Source organism: Monodon monoceros, unplaced genomic scaffold (assembly GCF_005190385.1).
Source record: "Monodon monoceros isolate NGI ecotype Baffin Bay Population unplaced genomic scaffold, NGI_Narwhal_1 Super_Scaffold_12, whole genome shotgun sequence".
Classification (NCBI taxonomy): domain Eukaryota; kingdom Metazoa; phylum Chordata; class Mammalia; order Artiodactyla; family Monodontidae; genus Monodon; species Monodon monoceros.
In genome coordinates, this window is record NW_021703768.1 from 144221552 (window position 1) to 144243033 (window position 21482).

At 40.9% G+C, this 21482-nt stretch overlaps 1 protein-coding gene across 1 annotated transcript in view; it reads right to left on the reverse strand.

Annotated features, from left to right (window-relative positions):
* The window catches only part of SLIT3 (slit guidance ligand 3), a 620113-nt gene that overhangs the window by 557027 nt on the left and 41604 nt on the right, over window positions 1–21482 (reverse strand). Inside the window, exons 2-3 of the mRNA XM_029218173.1 lie at window positions 18361–18432; window positions 12166–12237 (exon numbers count right to left, since the gene is read on the reverse strand). Coding sequence (XP_029074006.1) covers window positions 12166–12237; window positions 18361–18432 — 144 coding nt within the window. The remainder of the gene's footprint in view (window positions 1–12165; window positions 12238–18360; window positions 18433–21482) is intronic.

Consider the following 21482-nt stretch of genomic DNA (forward strand, 5'->3'; position numbering starts at 1 on the left):
TGAAGATATCCTGTTATATTCTAGAAGTGTTATTACTTCATCTTTCATGTGTAAATCTACAATTCATCTGTAACTGATTTTGTGAATGGTATGAGCCGGGGGCAAGATAATTCATTTTCCATATCCAATTATTCGATCACAATTTATTAGACAGATCACCCATTTCAAGCTGCTTCACAGTGTCATCTTTATTACAAATGAAGTGTCCTTCTGTTACCTGGGTCTTCAATCTGTCTTGGCTCTCCTTGGCCAACTGCATTTCCATACAAACTTCAGAATCATTTTCACAATTTCCACAACAACCTGTTAGCATTAGGACTGCCCTGAATCCGCATATCAATTGGGAGAGAACTGACATCCCTGAGATATTGACTTTTCCAATCCATGAACATAATGTATTGCTCTATATATTTGAGTCAACTTTCATTTTTCCAGTAATGTTTGTTGTTTTCTGTGTTAAGGCCTCGCACATCTTTCATTAGATTTATTCCTGGGCAGTTGATGTTTTTCGATGCTGTTAACACACATTATTTTTTTTAATTTCCTAATCATTTGTTGTTAGTATACAGAAGTTACACTGATTTTTTTGGTACATTGTGTCCAGTGACCTGAGGAATTCACTTAGGAATCCTGAGAGTTCATCTGTAGATTATTTTGCATTTTCCATGTATTTAATCATGTCATCTGCAAATAATGACATTGATATTTCTTCTATTCTAATCCTTATGCCTGTTCTTTCTCTTTTCTTCCATCCTTCCTTCTTCTTCTTCTTTTTTTTTTTTAAATCATGGCCAGGACCAGGATTTCCAATACAATGTTGAATGGGAGTCATGATGACAGGTGTCTCTCAAGAGGAATGTTTTAAATATTTCACCATTAACAATGTTATTTGATTTAGGTTTCTTTGTAAAAAAGTTCCATTTTGGGCTTCCCTGGTGGCACAGTGGTTGAGAGTCCGCCTGCTGATGCAGGGGACACGGGTTCGTGCCCCGGTCCGGGAAGATCCCACATGCCGTGGAGCGGCTGCGCCCCTTAGCCATGGCCGCTAAGCCTGCGCGTCCGGAGCCTGTGCTCCGCAACGGGAGAGGCCACAACAGTGAGAGGCCGCGTCCCACAAAAAAACAAAAAGTTCCATTTTATTCTTAGCATTTTAAATACTTTAAAATCATGAATTAGTGTTGAATTTCATTAGATATTTTTTTCTACATCTATGGAGATGAAATGACTTTTCGCATCTATTCTGTTAATGGGATGAAATACATTGTTATTTTTGAAATAATAGAAATTTATTTCTTGTTCATGTGAGAGCCACATGCATGTCAGCAGGGGCTTAGAATCCTTTCACTTTGTGTCTCTACATCCTTTAAGTTCTTAGAGTCCTGTCCATTTAGCCACCATAGGAGAAGACAGCAAGGATGGAGGACCATGGAGAACACAGCACCCCCAGTCTCATTCCATGGAAGTCCAAGATTCAGTCACAAGACTCCACCTAACTTCCAGCTGTTTGGGAAGTGCAGATCATATCTGTCCTTAATGCCAATACCTCTCCAGTTGTATGAAACGTGTTCTCTGGGAGATTCCTTAAGCAGGGATCCATGAAAACCATGATGTCTGAGTTCCTAAATGCTCATAATAGGTTTTCTGTAGCCATTACTTTTGAATATATGTAGGGCTCTGGTTCACATTTTATAAAATCTCTGCTTCACAGTTTATTTCCTTAAAAAATTATTCAACTGTATTCTGGTTTTGGTGTCAAAAATATGCTAGCAATCTGATTTTCTTTTCCATTGTAAGTGTCTAATCCATTGAATGCTTAAGGATGTTTTTTCTCTTTCAAATACAAAATGCTTTTATTAGAATATTTAGTTTTGAACCTGGTCTATTTTTCCAGACTTTCAGTTTTCCTTTCAGTATGTACCTTCAAATCATCTTTTATTTCAAAAGATTTTCATTACTATTAGTTTTGTTCCACTGCTTTAGTTTTCTTCCTCAGAGATTCATATTATAAGTGTATTAGAACTTCTTTGACTGACTTCCATATCTACCACTTTCTCTTAAATCCTTTTTACCTCCCTATTAGTTTCTTACTGATTTTAAAAAATACTAAAAATACTCCTTTCCATTTTCCATTTCTCTCTTTTTCTTTAATTGGGGTACAGTTGTTTTACAACGTTGTGTTAGTTTCTACTGTACAGCGAAGTGGAGTTCCCTGTGCTATACAACCGGTTCTCATTAGTTATCTATCTTATACATATTAGCGTATATATGTATATATGCCAATCCCAGTCTCCCAGTTCATCCCACCCCCAACCCCCCGCTTTCCCCCCTTGGTGTCCATACATTTGTCCTCTACATCTGTGTCTCTATTTCTGCCTTGCAAACCAGTTCATCTGTACCATTTTTCTGGATTCCACAAATATGCATTAATATATGATATTTGTTTTTCTCTTTCTGACTTAGTTCACGCTGTATGACAGTCTCTAGGACCATCCACATCTCTATAATCCACTTCTCTTAAAGCATTATCCATTACATTTATCTGCTCTTGAGTTCCATCTAGGTGAGTATGCATGAATGCGTTTTTGGTGTAAACCAATAGCATTTATTTTGCTCATGAATCTGTAATTCAAGCAGAGTTTGGCATAGTCCACTTTTTAAAAACCAATGTTTTATATTAATTTAGATTTACATAAAAGTTGGGAAGACAGTACAGAGTGATCTCAGATACCTCATGCCCAATTTCCCCTATTCTTGACATCTTACATTAATATAGTACACTTGCCATAATGAACTAATATTGATACACTGTTATTAATGAAAGTTAATACTTTATTAAGAGTCCCTTAATTTTTACCTGTGACTTTTTTGTGTTTTAGGATACCATCCAGGATGCCTCATTACATTTAGTCGTCACGTCTCCTTATGCTCCTTTTGGCCGTGACCGTTTCTGACTTGTCTTGCCTTTGATGACCTTGATAGTACTGAGGACTAGTCACATGTTTTTTAGAAATAGCCCTTGATTGAGATTTGTCTGATGTTTTTCCCATTAGACCGGGGTGACGGGTTTTTGAGATGAAGATCACAGATGGGAACTGCTATGTTCATTACATCATATCCAAGATACATACTTTTGACATGACTTACCACTTTTGATATAGACCTTGATCACCTGGCTGAGGGAGTGTGTGTCATATTTCTCCACTATAAAGTTACTATTCCCCACCCTCCCTTTCTCATACTCTTTTGAAGGCAGTCACTATGCAAAGCCCACACATAAGGAGTGAAGAGTTACGCTCTACCTTCTTGAGGGCAGAAAATCTACATAAATTCCTTAGAATTCTTCTGGATGGGTGATTTCTCCTCTCCCCATTTATTTATTTATTCAATCATTTATTTATATTAGTATGAACTCATGGATATTTATTTTATACTTTGGTTGTAATCTGATACTCATTTATTTTGTTTTTCAAATTCTTTCAGCTTTGGCCGTTAGGAGCTCTTTCAGTTGGCTCCCATGTCCTTTTGACATTTCCCCATAATTGTCGTGTTGTTGTTGTTTTGAGCACTTCCTTTCTGGCACAATTTATCTCATGCCCTCATCCTAGAATCTACCCATTTTTCCAAGACACCTTAGTTGCTTTTTATTGGAGAACTGATTAGAAGCCAAAATCTGGGTTGCTTCTAGGCCCTCTCGCTAACAGAGCAAAGAAATATTTGCTTGTATAAAAACCTATGTATATTCACATATCAATAAATATTTCTACGTATATGTCCACCTGTATTAAGTGAAAGTATCTATATTAGGTTAAACATTTGTTCATACTGGTGTCTCTAACTCTAATCCATTACCACATGGGTCATTATAGCTTTCCCCATTGCTAGTCTGTAACGACATTGCTTGTCTTTCCACTGTTGAATTCCAATATACATGTGTAGTGATTTCAGAATTGTTAACCCATACCTCTGTGGGAAACAACTCTGTCAACCAGAGTCCAGTTCTTGTGTGCTATTCCTTTTGACTTTAGTCTCATAGACTCCAGTCATTTCAAGTCTACTTTGGTCAGCACCTTTTTCCCCATCACCTTCAGTGAGGTTGATTCACACATTCATCACAGTGTGCATTCCACTGTGGGATCCTCCAATTTCCTAAATGATATTTTTAATTTGCATGCATTAAGGTTCACTCATTGCACTGTTAAATTTTCTGGGTTTGATCAAGGCATATGTTGTGCATCACCATTTCAATATCACACAGTATAGTTTCACCATTCTCAGCGACCCCCTCTCCCATGCTTCACCTATTTGACCCTACATCCCCTCCTCTTCGCTAAACCCCTAGCAACCACTGATCTGGATTATAAGATACAATTATGTTTAGCTTTGTAAGAAACTGCTAAACTGTCCTCCAAAGTGGCTGTACCATTTTGCATTACCATCAGTAATAAATGAGAGTTCCAGTTACTCTACCTCCTGAGCAGCAATTAGTATTGTCAGTTTTTAGTACTGTAGCCATTCTAGTAGATATGCAGTGGTACCTTATTGTTGTCTAATTTGCATTACCCTAATGAAAAATGATGTTCAGGATGTCCTTATATGCTTATTTGCCAACTGTATATCGTCTTTGGTGTTGTGCCTCTTCAAATCTTTTGCTCATTTCTTTCTTTTTTGTGGGTAGGAATGTTTGTTTTCTGAATGCTGTGTTTTGAAAGTTCTTTGTATATTCTGTATACAAGTCCTTTACCAGATACATGCTTTGCAAAAATTTTCTCCCGGTCTGTGACTTGTCTCTTCATTTTCCTAACAGTGCCCTTTGCAGAGCAGAAGTTTTTAATTTTAAAACAGTTCAAAAAAAAAAAAAGTTCAATTGATCAACTTTTTTTTTTTTAACATGGATCATGCATTTTGTAGCAAAAAACTCATCCTCAAACCCAAGTCATGTAGATTTTTTCTCTTATGTCTTCTTCTAGACGTTTCACAGTTTTACATTTTACATTTAGGTCTATGATCCATTTTGAATTAAATGTTGCATAAGATGTAAGGTTTGTGTGGGTTCAGTGTTCTGTATATAAACATCCAATTGTCCCAGCACCATTTGTTGAAAAGACTATTCTTTCTCCATTGAGTTGTCTTTGCTCCTTTGTCAAAAATCAGCGGACTATTTTCGAATGGGTCGATTTCTAGGCTATGTATTCTGTTCCATAAATTTATACGTCTAATATTTCACAAGTACCATGCTATCTTGATTACTGTAGCTTTATAGTAAGTCTTGAAATTGGATAGTGTAATTCTTCCAAGTTTGCTCTTCTTCAATATTGGCAGTACTTACTTTGAAATGAATTCTTTTATTTCTAAATTGTTTCTTGAATTCTCTGCCCTTCATTTCAAATCCTACTCTTCTCTAATCATCTAATTTCTGAGTTTTTAAAATTCAGATTTATGTTGTTCTTTTAGAGTTTATAAAGTCTTAAATTTGTGTAGCTAGTTTTGAACCATCCTTAGAGTTTTCATCTGTTTTGTGGGTACCTCTTTCTTACATGTTTTCATTGTTTCTATGGAGATTATTATGTTTCTTATTCTTCATTTTTCTTATAAAAATTTTTTGTATGAGCTTCAATCATCATCCTCTTGGTTGCTTTTTTTTTTTTTAATTTATTTATTGTATTTATTTTTGGCTGTATTGGGTCCTCGTTGCTGCGCGTGGGCTTTCTCTAGTTGCAGCGAGCAGGGGCTACTCTTCTTTGCGGTGCGCGGGTTTCTCATTGCAGTGGCTTCTCCTGTTGCGGAGCACGGGCTCTAGGTGCGCGGTCTTCAGTAGTTGTGGCGCAGGGGCTTTGCTGCTCCGCGGCATGTGGGATCTTCCTGGACCAGGGCTCGAACCAGTGTCCCCTGCATTGGCAGGCAGTTTCTTAACCACTGCGCCACCAGGGAAGTCCCAGTTGTTTATTTCTTAAATGAAAGAAATTTCCTTTAGTCTTATGAGGTAGGGGTGGGAAGTGATAGCTTTTTTAGCTTTAAGAGTCTAGAGAGCTCTTTCTTGGGGTTGTTTGTTGTTGTTGTTGTTAAACTAATGAAAAAGATGGCCTTGTATTTTCTAAGATCTGCCTCTTCTGGCGATTTCTAGCACTTTCATCGAGAAGGTTTCTTTTCATTTCTACTACTGTACCTGTTCTGATTGACTAGTCCCCAAATTTTCTTATCGACGTTAGGCCTTTCTTTGGAAAAGAGCCTTGTTTTTGGTAGTTTGAAGAATTTATAGGACCCAGAATACTCCAAGTACTATCAGTCATTATCACATCATGATTCCTTTATTCTCACCATGAACTGCATGTAATCAAACTCCCTTCTGATTTGGTGGCTTTTCTCAGTTTGACCACTGTGTTTTCCAGTGAGTACGTGTTGGTAATTTTATCAGTCTCCTGTTCTCAAGGACTTCCCTCTGCTTTCTTCCACATAGGCGAGACAATGCAGCAGTCTTATAACCATCAGCTGTGCCCCCTTCACCCCCATCCACGTACACTCGGGAGGCAGGCGTTTACTGGGATACTCTGTCAACTAGCTTTATTGTAGATGCTGTGTGTCTTTGGTTTTGCTATCCTAGTTGTTCAGCATGTTTTTATTTGAGAGGGGGGATTTTCAAATGTTTAACCAACCCTGCCTTCCTGGAATAAGCCAAACTTGGTTGTAATATATCCTTTTCAGATACTGCCAAATTCACTTCACTAATATTTTGTTAGGAAATTCATATAAATATTCATGAAATATGTTGGTTGATACTTTCTCTTGAAATGCCTTTTTGGGTTTTGCTATAAAGGTTATGCTATCCAAATGACAAAAGTCATTTTATTAATAGAATGAGTTTATGGTAAATTGATACTATTTATTTCTTAAAACTTTGGTGCAATTTACTGGCAAAGTCATCTGAGCTTAGAAAGTTCTTAGTGAAATATTTTAATTAAAGGTTTAATTAGATTTAGGACTATACATACTTTCTACTCCTTCGTGTTTCAGTTTTTAATTTCACTTAATCTCTAAAATCATTGAAATAAAGTTCTTCAAAATCTGCTCTTACTATCATTTTAATCTTTGTAAAATCCATAGTTATGTCCCCCATTTTATCCTTTATGCCAGTAATTTAGTCTTCTTTCTTTTTTGTTTACTAATAAGTCCTGCTGGTTTTTATAATTTTTTCAAGAATGAAAGTTTGGTTTTTTAGAGTTTTTCTACTTCACATACTTCTGGTATTATTGATTTTCTCTCTTCTATGTTGTTATTCTTTGTCTAGCTTCTTATGATGGGCATTTTAATAAAGATTTTAGCCTTACTTCATTTTAAATATATACTCTACAAAAATCAAATAACATGCTTAAAGGCTATACATTTTCCTGTGGGCATGGCTTTGACTGCAATCCACACTTTGTGATACACTGTGTGTTTATTAACATTCTGAAAAATATATCTTCCAATTTCAACAGTGAAATGTTCTTTGATTCAAATGTTATTTAGAAGAATATCATTCAATTTCCAAATATTTTGAAAATTTCCACTTACTGCTTTTTGTTGATTTCTGTATTTCTACTGTGGTCAGAGAAAATACTCCTTATGATTTTAATCCTTTGATATTTGTTGAGACCTGATTTCTAGATCAGTATTTGATAAAAGTTCTGTATGCACTTGAAAAGAATGTTTATTCTACACTTGTTGGTTGCATTGTTCTCTTTGTTTCACTTAGGTCAGGTTTGCAAACATTGTCATTAAAATATTCTATATTGTTACTAACAATTTTGTCTGCTTGTTCATCAACTACAAGAACCATATCTTAAATGAGTATGAACTTGTCTATTTATCCATTTAGTTCTGTTCAATATTTGTTTTATTTTCAGCATATGTTTTTAATATATACTATACATAACACATACACGCACACTATACATAATACATACTATACATAATAGTACATACAAACATAGATTTGCTGTACCTTCCTGGTATATTTACTCCTTTATCATTATGAAATATCCCTCTTTATCTCCATTAATGTTTCTTGTTTTGAAGTCTTTTATCTGTGTTAATACAGCCACACCAACCTTGTATTGGTTAGTGTTTTCATGGTATCATTTTCTATCCTTTTACTTTCAGCTTTTCTCTCTCCTTATGCTTAATGTCCATCTTTTGAAAGAATCATATAATTATTATTTATTTTTTAATCCACACTGGCAATCTGTCTTTTAATTAAAGTATTAATCATTTTCATACAAAATAATTATGATATATTTTTATTTAAATACATCATCTTACTATTTGTTTTCTTTGTCTCATTTTATTCTATGTTCCCTTATTTGAATTAATCACATTTTTTGGTATCATTCTAAGTCAGTTCTCCCTCTATTAGGTTATATTTTTTTTAACTATTCTTTTCAAAAGCTATCTCACAGATTACAAAATGAATCTTTGATTTAATAAGGCAATAAACATTAGCACTATTATCGCTTTCTGCATAATTCAAAGATCTTCAAACACAAACTCCATTGACCTTTCCAAGCTTTGTGCTACTGTTTCTACCCTAAGCTTCTTTCAATATACAACAGTCAAGTCCCACCTCCTTCGTAACACTGACTTTTTAAAGAGACCAGGGCAGTTATCTTGCAGAATGTCTCAGCTACAGGATTCACTTGTTTCCTGCTGGTTTTACTTATTTTGTTCCTCTATCCTGTTCACTTCCTGGAAATCAGAAGCAAGCTCGAGCTAAATTAGATTTAGAGTAGGCATATTTAGCCAATGCTTTGAAATTTATATTTTGTCACATCAGGGACATGATAATTCTAACCTCATAATGTTATATGGATTAAATGAGATGGCTTATGTCATGACTAAGATGGCATCTGACACATAACAGGGAAAGAGCAGAGTTTCTCAACCTCAACACTACTGACATTTTGGACTGGGTAATTCTTTGTTGTGGGAGCTATTCTGTACATTGTAGGATGTTTAGCCACATTCCTGACTTCTACTCAATACATGCTATTAACATCCTACAGTTTTGACAACCGAAAATGTCTCCAGACACTGCCAAGGGTCCTCTGGCGGGGAAAACTGGTCCCAGTTCAGAACCACTGGTATACAACAAAAACCTAAGTATTTGATAAATATTCTACAAGTGCGTACTATCACGCTTTGTGCAAGGCTTAGAGACTAACAGTTAAATGGAACATAATTCCTCATCTCCAAATACTCATAGTTCTGCGGAGAGACAATGAGGCAAATAGGGAATTAAAATATGGCATAAGTGCTATGATATGGACCATAATGTGTTGTCATGAGGAAAGGGGCACCTAACTCAGCCTGGAGCAGAGGTCCTTTCACGGAGGAATAGAGAATTCCTGAGTAGAGACCTGAAGGACAGGATTCTCTGCCTTTTCCCTGTAAGCCTCAAGAGATTACACCCGTAATGACCATTCCAAATGAAAATAAACATTACAGAAATGATACAATTTCCAGCCTCTTTCAGAGTATGATCAATAAAGATTAATTTACTATCAAATATAGAGACACAGGTAAAGTAAGCCAGTAGTGAGAGCCAGGGATGATGGCACAATCAGCCCTCTACCTCTTCCGTTGTTAATAGCAAATACATTGTAATTTCCCACTCTATAGTCCTTGGTCTGCGGGCAGACTGGATAACCAAAACCAGATAAACACTAGTCAAGATCACATCACACACACCGACACTGAAAGGCCTTAAATGAGAGAGCCTGTCCAGCTGTACATACTAGTCCAGCTACCTATACTTCCATTCTTCTTCCTGACCAAGTACTTCTCAGCTCACTCGCAATACAAGTCAGAAACTGGCTAGCTGTTCACTAAGCCTGTTTCCTCTACTTCCAGGGCATATAGCTCGACTAGTTTCCTAGCCTCCCCTGCAGCTTACTGTGGCCACATGACTGAGTTCCAGCCCAAGGTATGTAACAGTAGAAGTAACATGTAGTCCTTCCAGGTCTTTCCCATGAAAACCTCCCATGTACAATCCTTCCTGCTGTTTTCCCTTCCACTAGCTTGATGCCGACAAACACTGGTACCTTGGAAGCCACGATTTAAAGATGGTGGAGCCAGGGAACGGAAGGAGCCCATGTCCCGAAGTCTCCCCTTGGAGCAGAGAGGCCCAGCAACCAGGAATGCCCTTATTGGGCTTTATATGAATAAGAAGTAAACTTGCACCCTGTTAAGCTATGAGATTTGAGGGTTTATCTAGTACAGCAGCTAGCATTACCCTCTTAATACACCAAGGCAGAGAAACAGCCAGGTTTACCCTACGACTGTAATCCTCTCAGTCCCTCAGACGCGCAAGGTATTTCAGCCATGTTGACCAAGCCAAAGAAAAGCGCCTTTTGCTAGACTATTCCACGGATATTCCCTGGAGTTCAATGGGTATGTGAGAGGCTATTTGCAGGGCCATTGCTAAAGATCACACTTCATCGAATGCTTGCAGCAGAGAAATATGAAAGGACGTGGGCTTTGATGTCAGACAGATGTGGCTTTGCATCTTGGCTCCCCCCACTGACAATTCTTTGGCTTCATCTCCCTCAGCCTCTGTTTCTTCATCTGCAAAATGAGGGTAATCACACCTCACAGGAATTTTGCGGGGATAAAATAACAGATAGCATATAATATACTGGCATAGTTCCCAGCATGTCCAAGGTACTCAATTAGCTCTTTCCCAACAACCATGAAATTAATGAATTGGAAATTTATTTATACTTCTAATCAGAACACTCAGCAAGAAGTGGCCTTCTCACAAAGGATTTTGTATTTATTCTCCCACGTAAATGTTGAGTATTTCATACAAAGGAAGCAGGTTCAACAAGGACTTTTATTTTTTTCCCCTGGGTCTAAACAAGGAGAAGAGTTAACATTTTAAGAAACTTAAAAGTATAGATAGAGGCAACATTCATTATTTTTATCTCTATTTTCCCTTGTAAGAAATTAAAGTCATATTTTCAAACCAACAAGAGAACATATGCTGACCTTTGACCCAGAAGGAGAGCAATGAATGAGACAGTTCACAACACAGAGCGCGGAGTAAAGGCTTTTGCTGGGTAATATTCCCTCAGGTTGCCCCAGACGGAATGACTCCAAGGGAAAAGATGGCACATTACAAAGCTCACAAGTTGGTGGAAAGTCCTATACTTTACCCAAGCCTATCTCTGTAGATGAGATCTGGAAACAGGACAGGTAAAGATAGGAAGATCCTTAAGCTGGAGGAGCAGAGAGCTGTTGCAGGCCCGTCCCCCCGAATGCAGGAGAAGGAGGCTGAAATATCAGGTCAACCAGGATACAGAAAGAAGCATGGAAAGAGCCGCCCACCAGCATGACTAAGTGCTCTTGGGGACAATCCCCTCTCAAAGGGCAGAAAGCAAATATCCAGATGTTATGAGCTGCCAGATGTGATTAACCGAGGAAAGGGGAAGCTGCCCACTTAACTATCTGAGCAGCCTCCCTCATCACAGTGACCCGAGAGTTTTCTGCAAAAGCATTAATCAACAAAACGAATGGAGGCTCCATCCATCTCCCATCCCCACCCCTTTTGCTCTCTCCCTCTGTCAGAGTCAGAACAGTGGCCTATTTTTAAACCACTGGCAATGCATTCTCTCATGAAAATATGTGGGCTTCCTGACACAGGCTGATGCTCACTCAGAGAAGATACAGGCACACCGAAGGCCTTGCCTACCCGCCTGTCCTTCTTCTCCCATGAGAATGGGGCAGAGGGGGCCCCGAGGAGAAGGCCTGAGGAGGGAGCCTGCTACCCATGTATAGGAGTAGGGAGTTTCTGATGCTAGTTTCCATGACAGGGATAGCTAACTGAGGTCCTTCTTCCCCCACAGAAGGGAAGGCTGAGGCTTGGGCAGGAACAAGCCCCACGTACAGCTACCAAGACAGAGCTCAAGGCTGGGAAGCAGAAAAACAAGCCCCAGATGCCAATTCTAGCATCTTTTAAAGAAAAAAAGTTTAAATGGGTTTCAGTGTCTCTTTAGCAGGCATCTAATGTGCTTTAAATATAATAGCAAACATTTTATTAAACATTGGAGCCCTTTCTTTCCTTAGCAAGGCCACAACGAAGCCAATTTACAAACAAATAAGGCTTTTCAAGAAAGGAGGTTGTGCTGTACTTACAATCGCTCCAGCTGCTTCAGATCCTGGAAGGCGCCTCTCTCGATGACGCTGACCTGGTTGTCTTCCAGATGCCTGGAACCACAAAGGCAGCAATGGTCAAGGACAAGCAGGCCTCAAGGATCCTCGTACTAGGCTGCAGGCCATGCAGGCATGGTCACTCAGCCCCTCCCTCGACCCTCGGATGGGCCCCCTCAGCCAGGATCAGTCTGGGGGGACAAGATAATTCACATCCCAGCTTGGTGTCACGGTAACCAGGGTTTCACCGCCTGCATACTTCTACCTGACAGATTGGTTTCCAAGCCTCTATTTTAAGAATGTTCTCAGCAAATACCCTCCCAAGCACTGCAGGATGTTGCACAGAAAAAGAAGAGGTAAAAGCTGCTTCTTATAAAAACCACACATATATTCAGCATCTCTTCCCTCGGAGCTCCCTCCTCCAAGGATTCAAAAATACTTCATTGAAAAGGGCCTTCTCTGCTCACTCTGTCTCTGGGTCACCTCGTAGAAAGGTGAAGCTATTGTTGGGTGCCTGCCTGTGCCGGAAACGTCACAAGCCCAGAGCCTGGCTGCTCCCAACATGAAGGTGATGGTCACAAAAGCTCAGTCCTCCCAGCCACAGGCTCTGCTGACCTCCAAAGTCCTCCAAGCAGGTGATTAAAAGTTTGATTCATGCATGTGGCATATCCTAAGAATTGAGCAGACAATGAAACATTTGTTTCCCTAAGGTCGGAAAAAAAAAAATGGCAGCTTAAAATGGATTAGCTGAATAGTAGGAAAGAGAAGAAGTGAGGCTGCATAGTTTCCATCCAGGGCTGACCCTGGTGGCTGAATGGGACTTAGCCGGGACGCAGTTGTGATTGAAGGATGTTTCTTTGGTAGGTGGAGTTTAGAAGGGCTGTGTGGGTTCCTCTGGATCAGGCAGGAGGACAGGCGCCCTGAGGCACTTGACGGAAAAGCAGAAGGAAGGAAGAGTAGCCTTGAGGAAGCTTGGTCTTCACTTCAGAATAACTCCTTGCACGCCAGCCCTCCACCTCTGAGATATTTCATAACCCACTGCACTTCTTAGGCTTAACACTCAGGCCCTTGTGTTTATTTTCAAGTTCATCTTCCTCGCTGTGCCTAAGGACCAAGAGGGTAAGGTCTTCTGTTCATCGTCACAGTCCCAGCCCTAACACAGGTGCCCAGCACAGCAGCCACTTCATAGACTTAGTGAATGAATAAAACACTAAAGAGGACGTTGGACCACAGCACATACTGATTTTACATCAAGGAAAAGGCTAGTCCAGGACACATGAAGTTTCCGACTATCAGAGCGATGGGGATATTTTGTATGGGCTCAACGATATATTTTATAATTTTGTGAATTTGTTGCAAACATTTAAAAAAATCGGGATATTACACACACATACACACCCCACAGAAGAAACTCCAAAATCAGCTCTCATATTTCCAAATATCAACAACTTTGGATGAGGCCAGAGTCCTCATCCACTCTGATTCACACATTTATGTTCCTTCTGCCCCCTGTAGGCTGGTCTCATATAGGCTCCTCACTTAACATAAATGGGCTCCCAGGAACAGAGGTTAAGAGACCTGCCCAAGGAGAAATTATTTGTATGAAGTCACACAGCTAGTGAGGGTGGACCTAACTCCCAATCTGGTGTGCTTATCAAATTTGGTGGAGAATCCCTTTTCTGATTTCTTACTAGCTGATGGCGTGCTTTTGAACTATCTAGCCAACCTCTCAGAGACTCAGTTTCCTCACCTGTAAAATAGCACAAATAAAACATTTCATAAGTCCTTGTAAGAATAAAAGTGGAATAAAGTATATAAATTATCTAGCCCAGGATCTGGAGTACAATCAGAGGCTTAATAAATGTTCTTTTCCTTCCCTTTTCTTCCTTTTCCATCCCGCCATATGGCAAGGAGGGCCTTGGAATGCTAGTAGACTCACACTAGCACATCTTGCTAAACAGGGAACCAGTTCAGTATTTGTGACTGGGGGTTTGTTCAGCTGGGTTTTTACTATCAATCAATCCATCATAGAGCTTGCTGTCATTACTTCCCAATTGTTACAAGGGGCAACACTCTAGGGTGGCTTAGTGTCACATTCCCTCAGGGTTTCTGAAGGAGTCTAACTCCAACCTCCCATCAGGAATCTCTTAGTTCTGTCCTAATTAATCTAACACTACCAGCTTCTTTCAGAAAGGGGAGTAGAAGGGATGGTTGATACCTGCCCCTCCTCCTCTTTGCTCAAGCCCTGGGAGGCTAACTTTTACCGGCTTCATCAGGAAGCTTCCTTGACTCTGGGTTCAACCCACCAGCAGGAGATGAGAGGGTGGGAGAAGAGGGAGTGAGGTGGGGGATTTATTCCCAGCTCCCTCCTTCCCTACCAAGTCACTGCAGGTGGACTGCATTCCTCTACCTAAGACCCCAGGTGCTAACAGGCAGTCCTTCCTTTGCTGGGCTCAGGTAACCACTCCCTCCCACTGGTCCTTGAGGCTCAGAGGGGACTAGCGACCGACCGTTGTTGCTAGCCTCAGGGAACTGCGCCAACTAACTCTTCCTGGTTTCTCTTAATCTCACCCACACCTTTGCAAATAAATCTTTATTTAGCTCTCCTCATTTGTCCTGCTGGGATCCTGACTGGTAAGGTAGCTAGGGTCTCTTCTTGATCTACTTCCTAGACCGATCAGAATCCAGCCTAGTACCCGGTCTTTAAAGGCTCAAGAAATAACCAACACTTGATGAATAAATGGATCACTGAACGAATGAGCTGTGAACTTCCCATCCAGACTTCTAGGCTGCGATGCAATTCAGGAGTTTGTGCTAAAACCATCGCTATCACTCTCATCTTACTGAGCAGATGCAGGAGACCCGGGGATCCAGGAGGGGCTGGACACCCAGAAGGGCTGACTATGGCTTGAATCTGTTCTGAGTTAGAGGGATACAGACCGTGCTCATTTTCAGTTCTTTCGGCATTGTTATTTTTTTACTTTTAACACTGGATCAGAATCGGAAATCACCCCCATGTGATGATGGCTGGGGTGGAGTTTAACTCTTTAATTAACCCCATTTGGGATAAAGCTGGTTCCCACATTGTGGGCATACTTGCAAGAGTTCTTGCAACAGACTACTAAGAAAGGGAATATAATTGATACCACCAGAAGAGACCTTTTCCTATTCCTGTCCCTTGGAAGAAAGAATTGTTATAAGCAATTCTTATATCTTCCCCCTGAATGTACTTTATTTGGGGAAAACCTCTGGATGAAGCCAAAGTTCCCCAATCTCCATTTTATTTGCTTTCGCCCATTCACCTGCACCGTATTAACAGTTCTGCATGGAAATGGGTGGCAGGCTCCAATTATTCAAGACGACTGAGTCTTTTCTGGTTTCACTATAAATTGTAAATAAGAAACAGATACAGGGAATACGCCGAGGTATGATGAAAGCTTTTCAAAAAGATAGTTGTCTAGGTTACTCAGCTAAAAAGAATAGACTGAGGGAAAATATGGTTTAAACGTCTGGATACTTTATTGGTGTCAGTTAGAAAGCGTTTCAGCTACCCCACGTAGCAGATTCTTTCACACTAATAAAGGGCCACTTGAATGGGATTGTCTTTGAGTTGCTAAGGAAGATAACGAAACACAGTATATTAATAGAGTCTATGAAGTGAGGGGAGGGGGAGGGTTTCAGCACTGCTTATCAAAATAAGAAGAATGTACCAATTAACTGAAAAGATAAACTGTAGTCAAAGGAATGTTGTAGACCATCCAGAGGATATTAATATGATCTTTTGTGATTATTTTAAACTTTCTATTTGCAGACAGCAGATATGGAAATTGGAATTTTTATTAGTCTTTCTGATGTAACGGTAAGAAAATCAAAGGGTTGTTTTTGACTTTGTTAGAAAAATGAAGCATTAGGTGAAATTTCTGACTTGTACGAAAGGACATTTCTCACAGATTCTGGGGGAAAAAATGGAAAAAAAATAGAGAAGTTAGTGTTTGTTCTTTAAGTTGGTAAGTGACCTGGAATCAGGAGTTTACTGCCTATATCTCTTTAATAAAAATCACCCTAAAACTGAGCCATGAAAATCCCCCACCTTCATCCCAATCTCCATTCTGATCCACACACACTTGTCGGAGCTGCCAGTCATTTGACAGACGCATGACTGCTTGGGGCAAAAGAATGACTTGGCAGAGGGTAGGGTCTTCCCTCCAGGGATGGTGAGGAGGGGGGTGCACTGGCCAAAGACCAGAGACCACATCGAGGGGAGAGCATCTGCTAGCTGGAGGCCCAGCACTGAGATCCTAGCAGTGCCACACCCTGTTGCTCAGGGAAACTCCGGTCGGCCACTTGCACATCACGTTGCACTTACCAAATTCCTAGACTATCACCTTCCTGGTTTTCTAAACTTCCTATAACACAAATGGACAGAGGCACTGCATGGAGGTTAGAAAGCACACATTCTGGCTTCTGAGTCCTCCTCCTTCAGTTCCCTGCTATGTGGAGTTGGGACCACTTAACCTATCTGTGCCTGTTTCCTCTGGGCAGATAAGGGTTAATAACTATGTAACAGAGCTTGGTCTGTGGAAGGTACCATATATACATCAGTTATCATCATGACCATCTACTTCTCAATCAGGAAAACAGTGAGACACAAGTAATGTTCCACAGGTTTCAGTGAGAATACACACATTGTTCGTGAAAGTGTCAAAATCATGAAGCATTATATGTGTAACTATTAGGGTTAGAAGGACTTCTAAATACTTGTTATGGGTCAAACTGCATGCCCCCCAAAATTCATATATTGAAGCCCTAAGTCCCAATATAACAAAAAGTGACTTTATTTGGAGACAGGGTCTTTACTAAGTAATCAAGTTTAAATGAGGCCATTAGGATGGATCCTAATCCAATAGGACTGGTGTCCTTATAAAAAGGGAAAATTTGGACACAGAGACAGACATGTGTAGAAGGAAGACAATGCAGAGAGACCCAGAGACAGCTATCGTAAAGCCAAGAAATCCCTGAGGCCACCAGAAGCTAGAAGAGAGGCCTGGACCACATCCTTCCTTCAGAGTCCTCAAAAGGAACCAACCCTGCCAACACCTTGATTTTGGACTTTGGAAACTGAGACGATAAGTTTCTGTTGTATAAGCCCCCCAGTCTGTGGTACAAAGTTACAGTAGCCCTAGAAAACTAATATACTACTCATTCCCTATTTTACAGATGAGAAAAGTAAGGCCCAAAGGAGTACAATAGGGTACGAGGTCACATGGGCAGTTAATTCTGAGTCAGGACCAGAACCTAATATTTCCAGTCCCCAAAATACAACTCACTGTATTATAATGGGCTATGAGTAAAAAGAAGGAGGTAGCTTTAGATACCAAGACTTTAGCTGCTACTTCTAGTAAAAAGCTGACAGCCAAGATTCCAGGACACGACAAACACCAAGGCAGTGGCCCGACTGCCCAGGCTGCACTCCACGTCTGGAGCCACGTTTACGGGTCAAAATTACCTTCTGAGTAAAGAAGGAAAGAGGGTCCAATCCCTCCTCTCTTGTACCTCTGAATGTCTGAGACTCGTCAGTGCACAAGAATTTGGGCAGCTTCTTATCACTCAGATTTAGGGATGGATGAAAGTGTTCAATATTTAGCAATGAAACCTGATATTTCTTGCTCCCCTGCTGCACCAATGCCCCTCTCAAATTTTGCTACCTGTCTGCACAGCTGCAAGTGTTCAGCAAGGGCTCTGACCCTGTCTGACTCTCTCCCTCCTTCCTCCCCTCCTCTCCATTAAGCAACAAGATAAATAACTTTTGTCCTGATTGCTCTTTTAATTCACAGGCTGAGGGAGAAATTATCATCTCTATGGAAGGGAAGCATGGTTAGCCAACCTGACCCTGCTGTCATCCTAGAAGCTGGGCATGTTGATTTACTTGTGTATAACCTTCTGTGTTCCCTGTCACTGGAACTGACTTCTTCCATTGGTCTAGCCCAGCCTACAGCATGGAGACACAGAATGAGACAGCTGGGGAAGGAAACCTGGATGCACTAACGAAGGGCTTTCTGCTGCAGAAGGGCGAATTCTTGTCGTCCGGTGCTTGGGGGTGTGATGTCAGGGCAGTGGGACATCTTCACAAGGCTGAAGAGCTGAGTGTGAACATGCATTGGAGAGCTATGCGTTACTTACAAGACTCGGAGGTTCTTGAGTCCAGCGAAATCGGTCTTGGTGATCCTGGTGATGTTATTTCTGTCCAGGTCACTGCAATGGAGAACAAATTTGGGTCAGATTTTTGCAGGTGACACTTATGGTCTATTTAACCCAGACTGGCTTAAGCTGGAGGGACGTTGCTTGTCATGGAGAAGGCAATTCCAATCATTAGTGATATTCCCTAGAGCATGCCCAACCAACCCGAAGGACATTGTATGGAATAAGCTAGCCATTATGTACACAGTAGAGCCCTGGTATGTTTAGCTGCCTGGCTTCTCTTGCCCCTTCTTCAGATAACAAATTTTTCTTTGGAAGCCCCCCTCCCCCAGCTCTTGGATCATATCATACAAGTGGGGCTGACCCCTCTCCCCAACTCTGGAGATGGGCACCTGGTCTAGGCCAGGCTTATAAGCATCTTCACTCCCTGTGACCACAGTAATTGTTTCAGGAGTACATACATGACTCAAATTCCCAATAGCTTTCGCTCCACTGGAGTTGCCAGAAGCTATCTAGCTACCATGAAGAGAGAATTTCCAGAGTCAGGAGATGAAAAGAGACTGGTTCTGGTGCTATGCTATGAGTAGCTGGATCCACCCATGCCTGATGCCAGAAACCTCTGTATTTTGAGATTATGTGAGCCAATCTATCCCATCTCCCTTATATTTTGTCCAAAATCAGTTTGAGTTGAATTTTCTATCACCTGAAACCAAAGGAATCTTGACCGACTTTGGTACCCACCTAGGTACTTGTCTATTTTCTAGCTAATCTGCAAACTCTCTGAGGGCAAAGACCATATCTCATTTAACTCCATAGCCCAACATAGTAGAACATGTGCCTGACAAGAGTAATCTCATACAACAGGTAAAGACAGCTTCATGGATTACTCCTGCCCCAATCTGTAGGCTGAAGCTCCTGAAAATGGCCCTAAAGAGAAGAATTTGCCACGGAAGAGCTCAAAGCATTATGGTGGCGTTGGTGTCCAGAAGGAGGCACCTTGGATGGCAGAAAACCAGGATTAGAGAAAACCAAAGTCAAGAAAGAACTTGTGAACAATCGTATAAATACTGTGTTCACTAAAGCTATCTACGAAGACGGGATACAAAAAAAAAAGGACCATGAATAATATGTTACAGTTTTTAATAATGGAGGCTGAACAATTAATTCCTATTTACCATGTCTCCTGGATCAGAAACTTTTCAAGGTTCTGGCCAAGTTGGAGTTTAGCTTTGCTTCCTGCCAGAACATTTAGGTACTAAAAGGTCATTGGTTTTGGCCAAGTTGGAGTTTAGCTTTGCTTCCTGCCAGAACATTTAGGTACTAAGAGGCCATTTTCCCAATGACGGATCCCCATCCATATGTTCACCACTTCTTTGGTTCTCCTACTCAGGTCCTCAAGTTGCCACCCTGTTATTATGCCTCAGAAAGACCTGTGAGTTCTCAAGTTGCATAAAATGAAAAGGGAAACAATTTTCAGATTCCAGCACTCTGTATAAAGAAAAATCAAATTGGAGGAGGGATTACTCTCCTGATTTCAAAAAGTCATACTGAAATAAAAATCAAGTGAGTCCTGGAGCCCCCTCCCTGGGGAACCACCTCCCTTCGTCATCCAGTTTTCTTCTATCTAAATTAACAATCATTTAGGTTATTACAGAATATTGAGCAGAGTTCCTTGTGCTATACAGTAGGTCCTTGTTGGTTATCTATTTTAAATACAGTAGGGGATATATGTATATGTATAGCTGATTCACTTTGTTATAAAGCAGAAACTAACACACCATTGTAAAGCAATTATACTCCAAAAAAGATGTTAAAAATAAATAAATAAATCCAGTAGTGTGAATATGTAAATCCCAAACTCCCAAAAAATGTTAAAAAATACAGTAACAATCAAAGTTGTTTCTTTTTTTTTTTTTAACATCTTTATTGGGGTATAATTGCTTTACAATGGTGTGTTAGTTTCCTGCTTTATAACAAAGTGAATCAGCTATACCTATACATATGTTCCCATATCTCTTCCCTCCTGCGTCTCCCTCCCTCCCACCCTCCCTATCTCACCCCTCTAGGTGGTCACAAAGCACCGAGCTGATCTCCCTGTGCTCTCAACTGGGATGGATGTTTGGGGACCGTGACAACTGAGAATATGACAATGCAACCAAGGGTTTAGTCACCAGGGCACAGCGTGGTAACTCGGCAGCTTGTGTTAGCGGCGGCGGCACTGATACTTTCAATTAATATTTATTTATGAAGGGGCACAGAGTGTGCCGCTGAAATGCCGAGGACTTGGAGGCATGGGTTCGGGTGGGGACTGTGGGGTTGTCTCAGGCACAGAGTCAGTGTTTGGGAGGCTGAGCTTCAGAGGGAAGCAGCCATGAGTTTGAAGGCCTGCCCTGCCACTTACTGAGTGACTGATGGACAGTTCACTTCACCTCCAAGGCTCAGTTTCTCCAACACCCTCTAACTGACAGTGACAATCCTGACCTCAAGAGTTTTTACGAGGGTTAAATGAGATGACGACGCATACACAGTGCTTCTCAGGCACTCGTTAAGTAATCATGGCAGCTACCGTTACTATAATTAGTTGAGTGACAGCACCAAGAGTGGTCCCCTTCTGCTGCCTCTCCCGTGCAGTGTGTCTAGGACACCTATTTCCCTGGTATCTGGCTACAGAGAGAGGGTAGGGAGAGAGCTCTGTTGTCTGTCTGCCCCAAACCCCACCGCCACCCCTGTCCAACGCGCACACTGCCAGGGAGGCCAGGGAGCATATGGGTTTGGGGTGATACAGGTCAGGGTTCAAATCTCTGTCCCGCTCCCCACTCCTAGCTGTGTGAATCTGAGTCACTGACTTAAGTTCTCTGAGCTTCCATGCTTTACATAACCCTCTCCTGCTTGCAGACCTTGGCTTGGTGAGGACAGAGCCTGGATTGCCAACCTGCTTGGCTGAAAATGGGAACTAAGGAAACTGACACTGAGAAGAGGTTGCACCACCTCATGTGTCCGTCCCTTCCCCAGCCCCGTCATCCCAGGCCAGGCTCCTTAGCCAGATTTCTCAGCCTTCAGCTCTGTCCTTTGAAGAAATCAGTCTACTTTAGCTCAGTATGAGC